The 15,232-nt window shown below is 40.6% G+C and overlaps 1 protein-coding gene across 7 annotated transcripts in view; it reads left to right on the top strand.

The window, feature by feature from the left end:
- FRMD3 (FERM domain containing 3) overlaps positions 1 to 15,232 on the top strand; it is a 283,296-nt gene that overhangs the window by 192,113 nt on the left and 75,951 nt on the right. For all 7 annotated transcript variants that reach the window (XM_077148531.1, XM_077148530.1, XM_077148529.1 and 4 more), the window contains one exon: positions 3,826 to 3,949. In XM_077148531.1, coding sequence (XP_077004646.1) covers positions 3,826 to 3,949 — 124 coding nt within the window. The remainder of the gene's footprint in view (positions 1 to 3,825; positions 3,950 to 15,232) is intronic.

Below are 15,232 nucleotides of genomic sequence, written 5' to 3'. Positions count from 1 at the left end.
GATATTGTGAGTATATAAAATACTGTCAGTCACCCAGAGTTGTGCCACCTGCATGCACTGAATAAAGTGAACATAGTAAATATATGATCTCTATTTTCCTTCGAAACTACAAACACACAAAATCCTAGGGCTCTCTATATATATCCTGCTGGGTAAAAATCTTTATGAAACAGTAAAATGGAGGGATGATGCACTTTCTTTCTGCTCTGCCTGATGCGTTCAACCCCTGTGAATGTTTTAGGTCCTTCTAAATAGTCAGAATCCCATAGAAATGTCATTTCCTCTAAGAAATCTTCCAAGACTGCTCTATCTCATGCAATCCTTCTCCTGCACAGCAGTTTTTATCACAATCCTCTGTTCTGCTGTTTTCAGCACTTAATATCTGAAATTATTTGTTGAGCTGTTTTTGAATTCACTTTGCATTTTCCCTTATGTAGAGACTAAGCTTCATGGGAGTAAGATTTTGTTTACCCTTTTGTCACTGTAGTGTCCCTGTGCAGAGCTCACAGAGGCTTCTCCAATAAATATGTTAATTCAGGACACTTGCCTAAATTGCACTGGTGGATGCTTTTTCTGTCTGTACTTGGGAAAAAGAGTGGCTGGTTGCCTGCTGGGAAGGTATTCACCACCTCATTCATTTATTTGTCAGTGTGTTCTCCAAACATTTATTGAGCAGCTGCAATGTGAAATATAAAGTCCCCATGAGAAGCGAGACAGTTAAGCAGGCAAGTGTGATGATGTGTTAATGGCTAGATAGAGGGGAACATGGGGTGTTAGGAGAGACCTTAGGGTGGGGCCCCTGAGCCAATGAGAGTGGGCCAGGAAGGATTCTGAAGGAGTTGATACTGGAGCTGTTACACCCTGTATCTCTAGTTCTTTTGGAATGCATCCTCTCCAAACCAGAGGAAATGCTGTCACCTAGCTTCCCCTTTATTTTACATGACCTGAGGCCACCGCACCTTTGTGCCTCAAACCATCCAGATTTTTCTGACAGTTTCTCTTAGAAAAGTGCTAGGTCCTATTTCAAACCATAAGCCACTCACTGTGTATGCTATTTGTCACAGCTCCCCCCACCCCCATCCCCATCTCAGGGCTTGTGTGGGAGAGAGAACCACAAGCTGCATACCAAACTCCTTTCAGTATGAAAAGCCAAAATTGAAGAGTTAGAAGTCCTTAATCATATAAAAAGAAAAAACTGTCTTCTCTTTGAACTGGAGTCAGAGCTAAAGATATATTTTAATGGTCAAGAGACTAGGGCATTTGAAGGAGGAGGCATTAACATTGGATGGTTCCCAGGGCGGTTTTTTCTCTGACTTTGCTGGTATTTGCCAGGCTACTTTCTAGCAGTTTTTCATAGTGCAAGTCCCTTGCACATCAAGATTTCCTGGAAAGAGAAGTGTCCTACCTCCCAAGTAAAACCCTCCTTTACCAACCACTCTGCAAACTAACATTTCCGTGGAAGATGACACAGTTTCTTATTGGCAGTTCATTACCTCTAGAAAATGGGAGCATTGGTTATGTCATCGTCTAAGTTTTTATATCCAAAGGCAGCTCACAGGGATGTGTGTGTTTGTGTGTACACATATGTGTCTGTGCTTCTTCTGGAACTTAGCTACAGAGGGTTGAATTAATCATCAGTTGATGACCCACTCGCATGATTGGTCTCTTTAGGCCCATCTATTGATTGACTCATTGAGTTCCCTTTTTTTTTCTCATTATTTTCTACTTCTGTTCCCATAGGCAACACTTGGGTAGATATATATCTTTGATTTTGTGTATGTCCTTATATAATTATTAGGATTATTTTGTATTTGAGGGATGTATTTTTAAATTTCATAAATTATATTGAGCTATGGAGTCCATTTTATTCCCTCCTTTTTATGTTAAGAACACTGTTTTTGAGATCTATCCATAAGGTTGGGAATACATCCATTTTGTTGCTTTTAGGTGCTACAGAGTATCCTGTAGTGGGCATCTCCCATCTACAGGGAGATGGGAGATCTATCCCATCAACAGTGAACATCCAAGTTGCCTTCTACCTAACTAAGCATATCCTTTTATGGACCATGAGATTTTCTAGACTAGATGTCTGGAAAGAGGATTGCTCCGTTAGAATATTTGATTAAATGCTTTCACCTTGCTCTGTAGAAGTACTCTACTCTCTAGAATACCCCTAGCGGTGCGCAAGTATTTCCATTTTCCACCTCTTTGCCAATGCATAGCATTATCCAATTTTCTAAATTTTTGCTGACATGTAGAAGTAAAAAGGTAACTTGTTTTGGTTTGCATTCCCTGATTACTAATGAGTAATTGAGCATCTCTTCATGTACTAGCCTTCATGTACTAGCCCTTTGAGTCCCCTCTTCCATGCATTGTTTTTGACCATTTTCATATCTTTTAACCATTTTTCTGTTTGTCTTTCTGCTTATTTCCTTATTGATTTATGGGAGATTCTTCTTCATGCTAGAAGTTAGCCCTTTTCAGCTTTAGATGTTGTAACTGTTTTCTCTCAGCTTGTCATCCCACCCTGTTACTTTAACTATGGTGTCCTTCAATAAGCCCAAACATTTTAATTTTGATAGATCAAATTAATCCATTTTAACCCCATGGTTGATGTTTTCTTGCGTCTTATTTTAAAAGCCCTTCCTCGTGTCGTGTATGTAATAGGTTATTCTAAGGACTTTGTAATTTGAACTCTATTGAAGCTACCAATAGCTTTCTTTTCCTGAGTTTTGCCCTTTTGCAGTCCTTAGATGATTCAACAATGAAAGGACAGTTGATACAAATTACAGAACTGGTTGTGATTTTGCAGATGTGTTCAAGGTATACTGGTTTTGACCATACGTTAAAATAATGGTGGTCATAAGGTTCTCCTAATCTAATTTTCCCACCACCTTTAGTCTACTCCCCTCTGCCATATTACCTCTTTCTGCCTGAGATTCTTGTCCTTCTGGTTCATTTCCTTAGGAAGTTTGTAGAATGTTAAAAAGTATTTCTACTGCCAGAACACCACCTTAGCTGCTCCAGGCTGTGGTCCATGGACCTACCTCCCCTGGGCCCTCAGAATGCTCAGAGATGTGCAAGCACTTCTTTCTTTCTATCCTATGAGACTTTCTGGGGATGCTGTCTATTAAAATCAGCAGCACCTTTAATCTGGTGTGCACATCCAAGCTTAGATATACACTCTTTAATTTGAAGAACAATCCATTTATTACAGGCAATCCCCTTGGGCTCCTCAGGTTGTGATTTTTCGTTGATTGAGTCTACACCTTACACACATCTCAGAGCAGCTCCAGCCAGGGAATTCTTGGAGAATATTAGCCTTGAAAGGAACATGCAGTGGCTCCCAATTAGAGGAGATACCACCTCCTGTCCTGAGGAGCATTTAGAAGTATTGGGCAAGGGGAGTTGTTGGGGTTTTTTTTTGTCACAGATTGAGAATGCCATCAGCATATAGTGCTTGAGGGGTAGAAGTGTCTGATATTCTATGGTGCTTTGGAAAGTGACACTACAAAGAACTATTCAGCTCCCAACATGCCATTAACGCCTCCACTGAGAAGCACCGATTTAAGTCCCTTTATCATACAGATGAGGGAAAGAAGGTTCAGAGAACCTCAGACAAGTGCCCAAGCACAGACACCTAGCCCTGAACTAGAATAGAAGCTTCTAGACACCCAGGCCATGTCTCTCCAAGGACACAAGCTTATTTTGTAGGCTGTGACCTTATTCCAAGCTCTTTTCCTGGGTGGTTAGGAGACAACTCCATGCTCTCTCCTCTTGTTGTTTTTAATCTTTTCCTTTCCCTTTCCCTTTACCCGGTTACAGCTGAGCTCGGTGATTATGATCCTGATGAGCATCATGAGAATTACATCAGTGAGTTTGAGATTTTCCCCAAGCAGTCACAGAAGCTGGAAAGAAAAATAGTGGAAATTCATAAAAATGAACTCAGGTAATATGGGTCGACATCTGTGAAAATAATAAAATGAGAAAGCATTCTTACTGCAAGGCATGTGGAAATCGTGTTATGAAGAAAGACTATTTGTAATGTATGGGTAGACTGTTTTCAGGTGGCAGAGCAATATTTCTGGGCGCCATCAAGGAAAGGTGCTGCTGACACCACAATGTCCTCCATAAAGAATAATCTCAACGGTGGGGTGTTCTCTGGGTGGCTGTTTATGGGCCATCAGAGTTAATAGAACAATATATTTTATTATGCGTATGGATTTCCAATAGCCCTATGTTTCTAAAGTGAAATCTTGTGGTAAAACAATATTCCCTTCCATTTTGTATCTTGCATGGCCTCTTCCTCTCTTGTGGTCATTGCGTGAAGCACTGACTCTAATCAGAACTCATCAATAGCATTTCCTTTGCTGCACTGTTTTTAAGATGAAAGATTTAGTGTCTGCTCCTCCTCTCCTTGTCTGCAAAGCTTCAAGATGATTGGTGCCTGCAAAGGAGAAGTGGAAGAGAGCAAAATCATGGACAGTATTCACTATGTAGCACACACTCTTCCAACCACATATACTTATTAACTTATTTAATCTTCACAGCAATTCAGGAGGCAGGCACTATGAGTTATTCCTATATTTACCAATGAGGAAACTGAGGCACAGAGAGGTTAAGTTACTCACCCAAAGTCACACAGTAGGTGGCAAAGCCAGGATTTGAATCCTAGCTGCCTGAGCTCGAGAGTTTGTGCTCTTGGACACAATGCGATGTTGCCACTGTACTAGGCTACCAAGAAGAAAATGAAACATGCATAGGAATCAGCACCAATTTGGAATTCAAATAACTTAGGTGTTCTTGTTTGTAGTAACTAGAATTAGATACTGGGTAAATCACAGAAAAAATTGTCTTTAATAACCATAGCAAGCATGGATGATATTGTAGCAAGTATTGATGAAGAACTGAAAGCGCCAAGATGCTTCCATCTTCTGGATCTCTAGTAATTATAAATAAAATAGTGCCGCTGGATTATGGATCCTGGAACAAAATAACTGTCCCCATGTGAGGGGGTGCCTGAGCTCCCTGCTTTATGCATGTACGCCCCCTTCTGGGGAGTCTGAGAAGAGTGTCCATGTGGGAATTAAAGGTGGCAGCATATTCCAGCTTGGAGATGATCTTTGTTCTTCGAGCTAAAGATGATTAGACAACAAAAAAAATTCTACCAATTTTAGAAAAAACATACTGTATATCTAGATAATTTTAGAGCATTGTCTCCTAATGCAAAGCTTTGTTGAGAATGAGTGAAACTATGACTGTTCTTTTTACATTTTGAGAAAGCAGTATGCTAGAGCTAAGTTCAGATATTCCAAGTGAGGGGTTTGTCCTGGGGAGTATGAGGTGAGACCTTTGGAAGGAGTCGCATCCACTGTGTGAATTTGTAGGAGAAGGGATCTAAAATATCATCTATAACCAGGATTTTTAGGACCTCAAATGCTCAGAGTATATGATAATAAACATTTATTGAGCACTTACTGCATGCCATACACTGTGCCGGATGCTTTGCTTGTATCAATTCAAACTGGTCCTGTTCTGTAGAGGAGGAACCTGGAGTGGTTATAGGGCTAGCCTGGTTTGTCAGTTGCAGAGTCAGGGCTGGAACCTGGCTAGCCTTATGCTACCACCTGTGCCCTTACCCACTGTGCTGAGCAGGCGAAGGGAATCAGGTAATCAAATTTGTGTTTCATATGGCTCACCATAGCAGTGGTGCCACAGGGGGAAACTGGGGGCAGGAGGGCCAGCAAGTGATCTCAGTCATCCACACAGGAGATGACAGGGACTGGGCAAAGCACAGGAATAGAGGAAATTGGAAGAAGAGTGTCTTGAGAGATATCTCAACAATATTTGATGACCCACTGAATTTCTACCACGAGAAAATGGATGAATCAAAGATTTCCAAATTGTTTTTAATAACGAGAAAGGTGTGCATTGCGTGTTGTGTCAGCATCTGGAATTTTTGATGTCCCTCGAAATCATCATGTCCTCAAGGAATATAGAGGATCATCAACCAGTAGCTGTGTGCAAATCTCAGAAATAAATTTCATAATTTGATCAAAGCTGCTGTTCTGTGGCATATGTAGGGATACACATTTGTAACATGTAGGAAGTCCTTGTGAAGAAGTCAGAATTGCATGTCTGAAGAATGAAACAGCTAGAAACCATGGGGCATTGCAAGGACAGGGTTATGGGTTGAACTGCATTCCCTCAGAAGATGTGTTAAAGTGCTAGCCCTCAGAATGGGACCTTATTTGGAAATAGGGTCACTGTAGATGAATTAGGTCCCTGGAGTAAGGTGCGGCCTTTATCCAACATGACTGGAGTCCTTATAATAAAGGAAAAGGTAGCCATGTGACAATGGAGGTCGAGAGTGAAGGACTGCGGCTGCAAGCTAAGAAACACCAAGAAGTTCCAACAAACTGCCAGAAGTTCAGAGGGAAGGAAGGTTTCTTCCAAACAGGTTTCAGAGAGCGCTTGGCCCTTGACCCCTTGATTTCAGTCTTCTGGCCTCTAGAACTGTGAGAGAATAAATTTCTAATATTTGAAGCTACCACATTTGTGGTCATTTGGTCCAGCAGCTGTAGGAAACTAATACTGACTGTTTTGGGGGATATTTTCCTGTGCATGTTTGCTCATCCTCCCCAACTAGTTGTGTATTTCCATGTGCATCACGACAATAGAGAGATTTTAGGTTGGAATGGGGGACAAAAGAGTAGAAGACGCTGACAGTGTGGTGGGAAAGGAACTTTCAGGAGTTGGCTGCGAAACCAGCCACAGAGACTGAGACTACTCTGGGAGCAAGGAGCCCTTCTCACAGGGGGTGTGACTATCTTACTATCCAAAGGTATCATATCACCCAGGACCCTCTCACACAGCAAAGGGATGATGTGTGATTGTTGAACTGTGGTTACAGAGACTTCCTGAGAGGATTCCAGCTGGCCTTTCTGGGGGGTGTCAGGGGCTCAATCGATAGTTTCCTTCTCCTTACTTGCATTCTAGACCAATTGAAAAAAATGAGAAGAGCAAAATAAATAAATAAATAAATAAATAAAAATAAACAAAAGAGATGGCAGTAGAGACTCTGAAATGTTGGCAGAGATGATAATGATGATGATGGTGATGATTTACAGTGGGATAAGCATTTTTTATATGCAGGGGTTCACAGCCTTCTCCCTGCCCTTTTACTCGATCAGAATCATTGCTCTCATGTTCCCTGAGGAAGGAACTAAAACTGTGATTCTTGGGAGACAATAAATCAGGGAGAAATAAAAAATTCCCTCTCCAGGAGTTTCCATACTGCTTAAAAGTGGAACCAAGATAGTTTGATAGGCAAACATGATAAGAGAATTCTTTAAGGGAAGGAAATTGAGAAAGAGACTCCATGGAGCTTTGAAGTGTTGAGAATAGGAAAAGACCAAGACTTTAGTAGGAGTTTCCATAGTCTAAGCACTTGGACTCTTTTAGATGTTTAAGAGATTTATAAGTGAGGACTTAAATTCATTCTCAAGTCATCTCTCCTCCTTAAATATGCCATATCATTGATTGGACTGGAGGGTAAGTTTTGTAAACTTGACCTATTACAGTTAGTGATCATCTCTGTATAAGTTAGGTTAAGCTAGATTTTGCTGAGGAAACAAACAGCCCCCAGAGCTAGTAGTTTAGAATGAAAAAAGACTATTTCTTGTTCTGCTCTGTGTCTATAAGAAGTCAGCTGGGGGTCTCTGTTCGTTATTGTCACTGACGGTAGCCATGGCCTTGAATTTGCTAGTTGTTGAGCCAAAGGGAAAATAGACTTCTGGAAGGTCTGCTTCCACTTGGAGGTGATGCATGTCACTTCCACCTACAGCTCACTGGCCAGAGCTAGTCACATGGCTCTACCCACCCACAAGGAGGTACAGTCCTATCCAGTGTCGGGAAGGAGATCCTAACAGAACATCTGGTAAACAGCTCTGTATGGCCTTCACAATCTCACTGACGAATAGATTTTTATTTAGTAAGATCTTAAAGAGACATCTTTGGGACTCTTAATATCCTGTGAACCAGAGGGCGTGGAGATATGCCATTTAGATTACTGAACAGATGTTGGTACTTAACCCCACTGAGGCTGAATGATGCTTCCAAATTAGAGGTAACTATTTTTAGACCATATGGTCTCTGTTCTAGCTACATAACTCTGCCTTTGTAGGGCAAAAGTACACACAGATAACAAACAAATGAATGGGTATGGTTGTGTTTCAATAAAAGTTTCATGATCCTCCTGCAATGCTGGTGAGCATGTCCAATGATGTAGCCATTGTGGAAACAGTGTGGCAGATCCTCAAGAAATTAAACATAGAATTATCATATGATCTGGCAATTCCTCTCCAAGGCTATACCCTAAAGAATTGAAAGCAGGGAGCTCAAACATAGTTGTACACAAATATTCATAGTAGCATTATTGACAATGGTTCAAAGGTGGAAGCAAGCCAAGTCCATCAACAGGTGAATGGATAAGCAAATTGTGGAATATACATACCATGGAATGTTCTTCAGATATAAAAAGGAATTAAGTTCTGATACGTGCTACAACATGGATGAACCTTAAAGATGTCATGTCGAGTGAAATAAAGCCAAACGCAAAAGGACGAAATTTGTATGATTCCACTTACATGAAATACCTAGGAGATGCAAATTCACAGTGACAGGAAATAGATCAGAAGTTACTAGGGAGTTGGAGGAGAGGAGAAAGGGGAGCTATTACTGAATGGGTACAGAGTTTTTCTTTGGGATCATGAAAACATTTTGGTAAGGGATGGTACAACACTGTAAAAGCAATTAATGCCACAGATTTGTACATTTAAGAATGGCTAAAATGGCAAATTTTATGTGACGTATTGTGTTACCACGATAACAAGTAAATAAGTAAAAAGAAAATTTTATTGACGAAATGGATGTCACCCCAGATTTGGTCCTCAGGCTGTGGTTTGCTGACTCCTGCTCTTAACACGTGGCACAGCAGGTCTGGAACAATTTCATCTTCACTCTCCTGTCTCTGTAGATGATTGTAAGACAGCATGCTCCATGTTTATTTTCAAAACTATGTGTAAAAAAAAGAATCTTTTTTTATTACAGATTTCATTTGAGTTTGGTTTGCAGAAATGAGGTCCTGGCACTGGGGCTGCTTTAGAAATAGGGTATTCCTCCTTCTAGAGCCCCCTGGCAGCTGGAGGAAGTTATTGCCACAGTCCTTGTAGACAGTTTTCCCTGTTTTTGTTTGTTTGTTTTGGTTCTCTTGATTTCTGTGTTCTACAGCCCTTATCATGGTCATCTGGGTTAGGGGAAATAACTATTCTGTTCATCCTGAGGTTGTTCAGAGGGGAATGAAAATCAGGAATCATGCTGACTTCACTGTCAGGAAACCTGATACGCTTCTCTGCAGTTATTTCTTTCAGTTACCACTCAGCAGTCTTTTTGTCTTCTCACCAGTTCATCAGATGTGTCATTAGAGGCAAAGACATTTGGAATTGTCTTAATCACAGGTCATCAGCTTTTTTTTTTTCTTTTTGCATGGGCAGGCGCCTGGAAATGAACCCGGGTCTCCGGCGTGGCAGGCGAGAGCTCTGCCTGCTGAGCCACCGTATTCAGACACTCAATTGATAGTGAAGTGATTTCTGATGAAGCTTATTCTTTGCTCTTAAAAAGCAGAAAAAATCACCCAGTTAGCCACCACTGTAATGATCTAATGCATTCAGGTTTGTGTTGCAAGAGGTGATGATGCTGAGTGCCTTTTAAACAGAGCCATTACCTCTTTCTAGTCCTCAGAACTCACATTCACTGCAAATTGTGTGCCATGGCTTCCTGGAGAGGATTTTTAGTTTAAAAAATGTCTAGCTTTCTAGAAATAAGTGTTTTGCTATGTGCTTCTAATGAATCGATCACAAGGGCTCCTTTAGGAAATGCTTCTGTGCAGTTTTGAGAAGTGTTTATTATAAAAAAGGAAGAGGAGACACAGATTATTTTACGACCCCAATCTTTCTTAAGATGTGTTTCTCTTCTGTCATCTCTTTCTCCCTCCCTATATCCTTTCTCTTCCCAAGTGCCTCATTCTAAACTCTATAATCTTTTGCCCTCATAGGCTATCAAATCTGTTTTCATTTCTACTGCTATTTGCTATAACATCCTTCTGAGGAATAAGAAGATGGAATGATTTGTCATAAAATATTCCTCCTGTAAAAATTAAATCCTTGAATTATGTGGCCCAGAGGCATGTGCATTTCCAGGGAGTGTTAGGCAAGGGGTAAATGGTGTATGTGCCCAAGCCATCAACATTTTTGTACGAGTGAGATCTAGCTAAAGTGACTTGAAGAGGGGAATAAGCAATGACACTGAGGTGTAACATGGCTGTGAAGAGAGGAGGAAGTGATTCTAACTTATGCATACAATCCAAGACTCTTTGAAATTTCATTGAGACTTTAACAATTTATTCATCCATCCGTCCACCCATCCATACATTCATGCATCTATCCATTCATCTATTCATGCAACAAAAATTTATTGGAGGGCAACTCTGGCTTGGGAGCTGTAGTAGTGTTGGACAACTTATATGGTGATCTTGGACCACTTCACTACCAAGCTGCAGTCCCCTTCATCATCAGCACTCCCCTGTGTCCTTATACCTTGAAAGATTTTATCTAAAAAGCAATATTCATGAAGCAACATTTATTTGCTTCTCCTTATTTACTAGTGAAAGACTACTACAATGACCATTCATAGTCTTTGACTATCAAAGGTCCCAAACAAAAGCAAAGAAACTTGAACCTCAGTTACTACCCTTGAGGGACCCTTGGAGTCCAACATGGAACTTATGAAGGGACAGCTGTTGGACCACACTCTATTTCAGATGTGCATTCTTTGGCCCAAATAATAGTATTTTTTGCAAATGGAATCCATTCCTATAAAGTTTCAGTTTTAGGAGATTTCGTGAGACTGGGCCCTGACCCCTAAGTGGCAACACCCTGCTGGAGCTGGAGCAACAGAACCCCCTTGCAAGAAAATTTGCTCTCTGAATCACCACCATCCCTGCTCAGCCAATTAACCATCTGCCTCCATTGGTACTGAGTTTGAGACTACCCTCTTTCATAGATAAGGAAGCAGAAGCCTGAAAAAATGATCTTGTCCAAGGTTTCACAGCTATGAAGTGACTGAACTTGACCTGAACCCTGAGTTTTCTTGCACAGTGCACTACTATCTTTCCAAGCCACTACTATCCTAAAAGTCATGTCCCTGCCTGTCTCCAGGATACTGCTACTATCTTTCCTCATTGCATTGCAGTTACTCAAATTTGCAGTCTTATGCTCTGCATAGAAATTGCCTCCAAAGGTTATGCTAGAGATGAATGTCTCTCTGTAAGTAAAGCATTAGAAAGGACAGACAGCTATTAAAGAAACCGAAAAAGAGATGAGACTTTAATTAGAAATAAGAAGAAAGCCGATTGGTCTGGACGAAGGTGAATCAGAATACAGGGGTAAGGAGGACATTATCTGTATTTTAAAATACAGATAATTGCATTATATTATCATCTCAAGCAACTGTGTGAGACCAAAGGAAGAGAGGTTTATTTAGAAAACCTAAATTTTCTATAGCACATAATCTAACTCAGCCTGTCTGGATAGATCATTTGAACAACCCAGACACTGGAGCCCAGAAAGGGAATGAAGGCTTATAATTCTGTGTAGCCTAATGTAATACCTAGACACATCCCAGATTATGTTGGGCAGATGATTAAAAAGTATTGGCAAAGTCCCTTGAGGGACGGGACAAAAGAATATGGAACTATTAAGCCTTACCACTAGGGAAACCCCTGAATCATCTCAAACATTAGGGATTCCCAAGTCAATAGGCCAAGCCATTGATCGTGAGGCTTGCTTTTGTTAAGCTTATTTCAGTAATGGAGAAACTAAGCCTATCTATAGTTATGCCTAAGAGTTACTTCTAGAAAGATCTCTTTTGTTGCTCAAATGTGGCCTTTCATTCTCTAAGTCTAATTCTGCAAGTAAAATCATTACCTTCCCTGATACATGGGATATGACATCTAGGGATGAAAGTCTCCCTGGCAACGTGGGGCATGACTCCTGGGATGAGCCCTGACACCATGGCCTCGATAATGCCTTCTTGACCAAAAGGAGGAAAAAATATAGCAAAATAAGGTATCAGTGGCTGAGAGAGTTCACACAGAGTTGAAAGGCTATTCTGGAGGCTACTGTTCCCTAAGCTTCAGCTAGATATCACTAATTACCACAGTTTGCCAACCCCCAACCAAAACCATTCCTGTTAACCCTAAAGAACACCTAGGGTTCTCTCTGAGATTCTACAGAAGTTTTATGTGCAAAGATTACTTCCCAGAAGCTTACAATTTCCAGATAGATTCTGTTCTAGTTTGCTATTTGCTAGAATGCAATACATCAGAAAAAGAATGGCTTTTAAAAATGGGAATTTATTAAGTTGCAAGTTTACATTTCTAAGGCCATGAGAATGTCCAAATTAAAATAAGTCCACAAAAATGTCCAAATTAAGGCATGAACAAGAGGTTACCTTCACTCTGGAAAGGCTGTGAAAGGCAGTTCAGGGTTTCTCTCTGAACTGGAAAGGCACATGGCAAACATGGTGATGTTTCCTAGCTTCCTCTCCAGGCCTCTCACTCCATGAAGCTCCCCCAGGGGTGTTCTCCATCTTCATCTCCAAAGGTCACTGGTTGGTGGACTCTCTGATTCTCCTGGCTCCGCCGTTGCTCTGTGTTCTCTCCAAAATGCTTCCTCTTTCAAAAGATTCCAGTAAACTAATCAAGACCCACCTGAAATGGGTGGAGTCACAGCACCATGGAAGCCATCTAACCAAAAGTTACAACCCACATTTGGGTGGGTCACATCTCCATGGGAACAAAAAAGCTCCCAGCCAGCAATATTGAATGAGGATTAAAGGACATGGCTTTTCTGGGGTCCACCACAGATTCAAACTGTCGCAGGTTCCTATGCCAGATAAGTCCTGAAACCCAGAGGGGCTTACCTATCAGAACGTCAACTAGTTCCATCCCCCATCCCATATTATCGACACCCCTTTCCAACTTGTAAAAGCTAGGATGGGCATAGCCCAAATAACCCTAAAAATTGGGAGAAGGATCACAGGAGAAGGTGGTATTATAGCAGAGAAGCTAAGATTTAACAAATGAGTGTAACTGCTGAATCATTATATTGATATTTCTTTTTTGTCTCCAGTGTCTTGGAGCAGCTATAAAGAAAAACCTAAAATTGTAGAACTGTAACCCATATCAAACTCTGAAATTTGTTCTATAACTACGTTACAATGTACTTTGAAATTTATTGCTTTTTTGTATATATATTTCACAATAAAAATGTTAGAAAAATCAATTAACCATAAAAAAAGTAAAAAAAAGAATGAAAGTATATAAGTACTGATGCATGCTATGACCCAGATGAAATTCAAAAATATGCTAAATGAAAGAAGTCAGACACTAAAGGCCACATGTTGGATGATTCCATTTATATGAAATGTCAGAAGAGAATAATCCACAGGACAGATATCAAATTAGTGGTTGCTAGGGGCTGGGGGCAAGAGAGAATGGGAGTGACTGCTTAATGGGGACAGGGGTTTCTTTTGGGGGTGATGAAAGTATTTTGAAACTAGATAGAGGTGATGGCTGCACACCTATGTGCGAATGTACTAAATGTCACTGAAATTGTTCACTTTAAAACGGTTAATTTTGTTTTATGAATTTCACCTCAGTAAAAAACAAAAACAAAAACAAAATCTGAATAGAACTCAAATGGAGAGCTGTACATCTCCACAAAGAGGACCATTATTTTGATCTTCTACAACCCAATAAGTTGACCTCTGGAATTCATGGACCCAAGTGGGTCAGGCAGCTCCAAACCTACTCCCTTCCTGCCAGCTGTGCTCCAAGCAGTCCAGGTCATTACTGCAAAATCAACACCTTGTTCCACAGTTATTGTTCAGTAGGACTCATTCTTGGCACTCTGTCCATTTGTGTATATGTACACTAACTGATGGTATGCTAAAGGAGGATTAATGAGATTGTTCCTCTTTGGCTTAAAGTCTTTGAGACAGACAGACAAGAGATAAATAGCTAAATACATAATTACTTGACCTTACCTCATTTATGAGAAAAGTATATTTTTGGAGAACTGTGAACCCTTAAAAAAATATTCAACTAATCACTGGTGTTTACTCCTAAATGTCTCATTAGAGACACTATCAATCTTAGCAGAACATTTCCTGATGCCAGATTTAAAGGATAGGATATCATTATTTCCCATTACCAAACACAGTTTTTTTTTTCCAGAAACAAACGAATGTCCAGTGGGAGATTTGAGGGGAGAGAGAGAAAGAAAATATTTCTACTGATCTTAGTGTCTTCCTGAAAAACTGAACCGTTTAATGGTTTCTTTCTTTGGCAAGTCAGGGGAACTCAGAGGTTTCTACTGCTATCTTAATCTCCACATTTTATTGGTTCTCAACCAGTTCCCTTCTTTGTTTGAACATTTGCAGTTACCCTTTATCTGTGCATGTTTTTTTAGATTGTGCCTCACCATGGAGGTCTGCAGTCAAATCCAAAGTAAAAGATACCAACTTGAGGATTTTTATTTTAAAAATGAGCTTTGCTTTACTTTAAATATCTCAGCCCAGCCTGCTCCCTTGCATTTGCCCCAACATGGAATTTCTGATTTGTCACCAGCAAGGGAGCAGATGCAATTCTGAGAGCAAGGAGAGAGTAAGCATACTGTGTGCCATGCACTAGTCAAAGTGCTTGTTATCTGTTAACTTTTTTTTTTTTTTTACATGGGCAGGCACCGGAAATCGAACCCGGGTCCTCGGGCATGGCAGGCAAGCATTCTTACCTGCTGAGCCACCGTGGCCTGCCCTCTACCAACTTCTTAATCTTTACAACTCTTGGAGGGATATACACTTTTCATTTTGTAGAATTAAAGAGAAGTGGCTTCAGATGTGACCTACTCCTTTTTTGTTTTGTTTTGTTTTGTTTTGTACTGAGATTAGAGCTCAGCAGACTTTTTTGGTTAAGGCTGGAGGGCTAGAGAGTTAAGATTTTTGGCTTTGCAGGTCATATGGTCTCTGTTGCAACTACTTGACTCTGCTGTTGTAGCAGGAAAGCAGCCCTGGACAATGTATAAAGGAACGAGTGGGGCTGTGTCCCAGTGCA

Source organism: Tamandua tetradactyla, chromosome 2 (assembly GCF_023851605.1).
Source record: "Tamandua tetradactyla isolate mTamTet1 chromosome 2, mTamTet1.pri, whole genome shotgun sequence".
NCBI lineage: Eukaryota > Metazoa > Chordata > Mammalia > Pilosa > Myrmecophagidae > Tamandua > Tamandua tetradactyla.
The sequence above is the reverse complement of the archived record's forward strand: the minus strand, read 5'-3'. Positions and strand labels throughout refer to the sequence as shown.